This window comes from Asparagus officinalis, chromosome 5 (genome assembly GCF_001876935.1).
Source record: "Asparagus officinalis chromosome 5, Aspof.V1, whole genome shotgun sequence".
NCBI classification, from domain to species: domain Eukaryota; kingdom Viridiplantae; phylum Streptophyta; class Magnoliopsida; order Asparagales; family Asparagaceae; genus Asparagus; species Asparagus officinalis.
In genome coordinates, this window is record NC_033798.1 from 7,658,645 (window position 1) to 7,664,249 (window position 5,605).

A 5,605-nucleotide genomic window follows, 5' to 3' on the forward strand; every position below is an offset into this window, starting at 1 on the left:
TATATATATATATATATATATACACTAGATTTTATACACGTGCAATGCACGTGGTTAAATACCATGGATAAATTTTTTTGGCTTATTTTCTAACTAAAGTTTGTTCCTTAATAGTTTGTGCTTACTTTTATCTCTAAACTTTAATATTGTGATTATTTATTTTATTTGATGTCCGTTTAAATGGGCCACACCCAATAAAAATTTTTATGTTGATATTTGAATTCACAGAAAACAAATATAATTTGAAGCTAATTTGAATTTTCATATTATTTTGACTGACATGAAACCAAGCTTTACTTGAGAAAGTATAGTGTTGTCAAAATAAAAAATATTGCAATAGTGTTATACAAGAAAGGTGAATATTTAAAACCAATAAGCCAAAATGATTGATTAAAAGTATTCTAAAACGATACAAAAGAGAATATGGAGTTTGTTTTCTTAATCATTGATAGACTTCATAAAAAATTATAAATTAAAGATTAATGATAACTCTAGAATATTTTTATATGATAAAAGTATCTACATAAGCATATAAAAGCACTAAAAATGTTTATAAAACTCCCTTCTAAAGATTTCTAATTTTACTTAAAATAATTAAACTATTCTACAAAATATTCAGAAAATATTATCTTTTATTCATTCTATTTTATTTTTTATTGAGCTAAGATCAATCCATCTTCACCTTTATTTCTTTTCTAGACAATTCTAGAGTAGCGTCTTCATCATCTACATCGATTGTGATATTAGACTGGAGTTGTATTTTTTGTGTTGCTATCTTCCTGGGCTCATTAATCTTTTATCCTCTCTTTTAACTTCACAAAGAAGTTAAATGTATTTCTGATATTCAACACAAACTTCTTAAATACAGACTTTGATTTTATTCTATTTTATTAAGAATAAGTGTTAATTTTATATATATGAAATTCTTTGTATTCCTAATTTATTACTTAAATAAGATTGAGAGCTACCTCTTTTTTTTTTGAATTCTTCTGATGTTCATCCAATAAGAGTTCTGCTATGTTAATAATATTATCTTTACTCCATCCCTGTCATTTTCGACAAAGATTTAAACTAAATACCTACATTTTTCGTTACCAATTTGATTAAGATTATAATATTAATATTTAATTTTTTTAGTATTTAGAGAATAAAATATGAAATTTATGAATACATACTAATTTTTTTTATATTTTCCATGGAGAATTTTTCTTTGATTAAGATAAAATTATTAAATTATTCTTCAATGTAACTCAATCACTACTTTTTTAATAGATATGCCTTATGTTAATGCCAATTCAAGTGATTCATGAATGTTTTCTTAATTTTAGAATTATTTCCGTCATTTTTCCATTTGAAATGGAAATAGCTTAATTCTTTTGAAGAATATATTTAAACATTCTGATAATTTCTCCATATATAATTCTTTGTATTCTTTTATCCTATAAATATTATTAACATTAGAGATTAATATTTCTAAATTATAGTCAATTAATGCTAAGCTATTATATTATAATATTTTATTATTTTTATGGATTTAAACATCTATCAATTAATGTTACTAATATATTTTTTCTACTCCAACTTATTAATAAAATTGTATGCAGTTGCTTTAATTTATATAGTGATGATAACTTTTAAGTTATAATATTTTTAAAAATTTTATTCCTTAACCGGATGTTTTTAATCAATTCTTACTACTTTTGTTTATAAGTATCACCTTAGACTATTTTTAAATGTTGAAAAGGGAAAGTAAATCCTAATTAAAAATTATATATATCTTATTTTAAGAATACCAAACAATTATACTTTTCTTTACCAAGTTTTAAAATTTTAGTCCTTTTTGTGGTTTTGAACTTTGAGGGTGTGATTTTTAATTTTTAAACCTTTGTGAGTGTTTTTAAAAAACTTACTTTTAAGTTTGGTAGTTATAACTTCTATATTTCATGTGTTTCTAATCTATAGTTTTAATAATTGTAAAAAGCATCCTAAAAATTTTAGAGTTGTAAGAAATATCCTGACATTTAAAAATTATCACTGACTCAGATTAGTTAGTTATATGTAAATGGAAACAAAAAGGAGCGGGATGTCTGAAGTCGTAAGATAGCGGGCGATCTACTCTCTACTATCGTGCGCCCCCGCTTAGTTTTCAATAGCGAAGAAGAAGAATAGACGCGGAAGGAAGATACTCAGTATTGGTCAGCGATCTTCAAGCTCTTGTTCGCAAAGCTCTTGAGGATCATTTTGATACTAATCTTGAGGAAGATGATGATGAACTCAACGAAGATGTTATGGGCTCGACAGGTCCAAAAGGAGATAAGATGAAGAAATCAATGGAGGAATTCCTCGGATCTACTGATTTCTTGTCTGGACCTCATCGATCCCTAGGTACTCCTCTGATGGAAGGAATTCAAGCTCGACATCTCAGAAATGGAATCAGTAGCTCATCTAGGGCCTCCTGGGCTGATGAGGTTGAATTGGAGGTGATTCCCTCTGTTTCTTATTTTTCTCAGGCTTTAAACTCTAAATCCACAAGTGTCCTTAGCTCAGATCAAGAGATTTCAAAAGTAATTTCTGATGCTGATACTTTTCCATTGACTGAAACTGTGGAAATCAATTATGATGAATTAGTAAATGAGAGAGCTAAGTCTAATAATGATTCAGTATCTTCTGGTAATTTGAAATCTGGAAAGAGAGGGATAAATCTAATGGTAATGATGATAATATGGAAAAACTTGATCCAATACCTAGAAAAACCTTCGCAAGCTTGTTTGCTGCTAACAGGTAATTAGGTAGTGGTCTGTCTCTGAGCTACATGCCATCTTCCCAATCAAAAACTGCCTCTTTTACTATTGATGAATGGAAAGAAGGGGAACAATTGTGGAGAAATGCTTTAATAGGGCATGTTATTGGTTTAAATGTTAAATTTCAAATCAATGGAAACATATGTGAGTAAGATATGGGGAAATTATTCTATTCCAAAGGTTTCTTTAATCAAGATAGGTCTGCTCCTTTTTGATTTTCAAACGGAGAAGCAGATGAAAGATGTCTTAGAGGCAGGCCCCAAGTTTTTTGGTTCTAGGCCTTTGATGCTAAAGATATGGAGTATTAACACTGATTTGGATAAAATTCAAGACTTTTCCTATCCACTTTGGGTACAATTCCCTAATCTGAAGCTAAACCTTTGGAGTTCAATTGGGATCAGTAAGGTAGCTAGCCTCATTGGTAAACCTATATCAACAGATAAACTTACTGCTACTAGGCAAAGGTTAAGCTACGTAAGAGTTTTAATAGAAGTGAACTTGCTTTTGAAAGAGGCCTTACCAGATCAAATTGTCATTCAAGATCCTGATGGAAGGAGCTATGCTCAGTAAGTGATATATGAACTCAAACCAAGGTGGTGTACATCATGTAATAAACTTGGACATGAAACTGGTCAGTGTAGAAGGAATAAAACAAAATTTTGGGTTCCTGTAAACAGACAAAATGCTCAAAATCATGCTGTGAATCCAGTTGTGAATGTACAAGGAAAAAGTTTACATCATAATGTTGATGTGAGAGGTTTAGATGCTGGAACAACTGCACATAAAAACTCTGACTCTGGGGTGTATGAAAGTTCAAGTGCAAAACATGCACAAGATGTTATGAAACATGCACAGTCTCAAGTTATTGCTGCTGATGTTGTAATTCAGTCACCTCCTGGGTCAACAAAGAATTCTGAAGCTAGAGATAGGTCAAATATATTTGGCTTTGTCACACAGGGTCCTGTTGCTATGACAAGGGTTCCTAGTTTAGCTGCACAGTCAAAGGAGCCAACAAAATCTGTACTTGCTAGGTGTTAATTCTCTGGGGAGCTTCATTTCTCTCCCACTATCAATACTACTGGTTTCACTAGTGTCACCAGAGCAAACGCAGCTAAGAGAATCAATTTTAAAGAGCCTGGTAATCCAATCCATGCATCACAATTCTCAAGTTTGGAGCACCAGATACTTGATTTAGACCGCTATAGCAATGATAGGGGTGGTATTTCCCAATAAATGCATTTAGCCATCTGGAATATTAGAGGGATTAACAAACCCTCTAAACACTTGACTGTTAAGCAGTTCATTCAGGATTACAAAATCTCGTTCCTTGCTCTCTTAGAAACTAAAGTGTCTATAGAGAAAATGAAGATCATTGCTAAAAAAGTTGCAAAATATTGGAAATGAATTTCTAATGTGCATCACACTGCTAACAAAGCCAGGATATGGATTCTTTGGGATAATAATTATCTCTCTGTCCAGAATATTAATACTTCTGATCAATTCATTACATGCAATGTGGAATCAAAAGATGGAAGACTAAAGTGTTTAATCACAACCATATATGTTCTCAATCATATGGAAGGCATAAAAGTTCTTTGGGATGATCTAATGGCTTTCAAAAGGAATGTGTCAGGACCTTGGCCAGTAGGAGGTGATTTCAATGCCATACTTAATAGTGAAGAGAAGCTAGGAGGGACTCAAATAACAGATTCAGAGGTTGAGGACTTTCAGAATTTTATTGATACAAGCCAGCTTAAACATATTAAATCCACTGGATGTTTTTTCACTTGGAGTAATAAGCAGGATGCATCTACAAGAGTCTGGAGCAGGTTGGATAAAATTCTAGTTAATGAAGACTGGATTTTCCAATATACATCAAGCCAGATGGATTTTCTGATGCCATATTGTTCTGATCACTCCCCAGGATTGTTAACAGTTGGAGATGAAGGTAATTGTGAAGGCAAGAGGCCATTCAAATTCTTTTCTATGTGGACTAAACACCCAGACTTCCTACCAGCAGTTAGCTCAGTTTGGAATAAGCATATCTCTGGATACAGCATGTACAGGGTGCAAAACAAGTCAAAAAACTCAAACCTGTGTTCAAAGACCTGAATAAAAGGCACTTCATGAATATTAGTGAACAATTATCCAGAGCTAAAGTAGAGCTATATGATATACAAGCTCAACTAAGTTCTGACCTTTTTAATCCAGGTCTGATTACCAGGGAAAAGGAACACATTAGGAAATACACAAAGTTACTTGATTGTGAAAACTCATTTCACAGGCAAAAAGCTAATATCAAGTGGGGATTGCAAGGTCATAAGAGCACCCAATATTTCCATGCTGTTATGAAGAATAAGAGACACCACAATAGAGTGCTGTCTATATACACGGAAAATGGTATCAGGATTACAGATACACAAGATATCATCTCTGAATTCATTCAATATTATAAAAAACTGCTTGGAACCATAATACCCACTACACCTCCTGATCCTGTGGTTATCTCTAAAGGGCCAATTCTCTCTTCCAATCAACGCATTGAGCTTAGTAAACCTGTCACCAGAGAGGAAATTAGACAAGCTGTCTTCACTATGTCAGATGGAAAAGCCCCAGGCCCAGATGGATTTAGTGCTTCTTTCTTCAAGGCTGCATGGGAAGTCATTAATGAAGATATATTCATGGCAGTTGAGGAATTTTTTTAGTTCAGGTAAACTTCTTGGTGCTCTAAATTCTACAACCATTACCTTGGTTCCCAAAATACTCAACCCAAACTCAGCATCTGACTTCAGGCCAATAGCATG

At 32.3% G+C, this 5,605-nt stretch overlaps 1 protein-coding gene across 1 annotated transcript; it reads left to right on the forward strand.

Moving 5' to 3' along the window:
* Positions 4,377 to 5,506, forward strand: LOC109841473. The gene is made up of 2 exons (XM_020410440.1): positions 4,377 to 4,749; positions 5,013 to 5,506. The coding sequence occupies exons 1-2, from the start codon at positions 4,377 to 4,379 to the stop codon at positions 5,504 to 5,506; spliced, it is 867 nt and encodes a 288-aa protein (XP_020266029.1).

Bases quoted from the DNA above. Each gene is read 5' to 3' on its own strand.
- LOC109841473 (XM_020410440.1), top strand. From the start codon at position 4,377: ATGGAAGGCATAAAAGTTCTTTGGGATGATCTAATGGCTTTCAAAAGG. The intron at 4,750-5,012 runs GTAATTGTGAAG...TTTTTAATCCAG, and splicing joins GTTAACAGTTGGAGATGAAG to GTCTGATTACCAGGGAAAAG.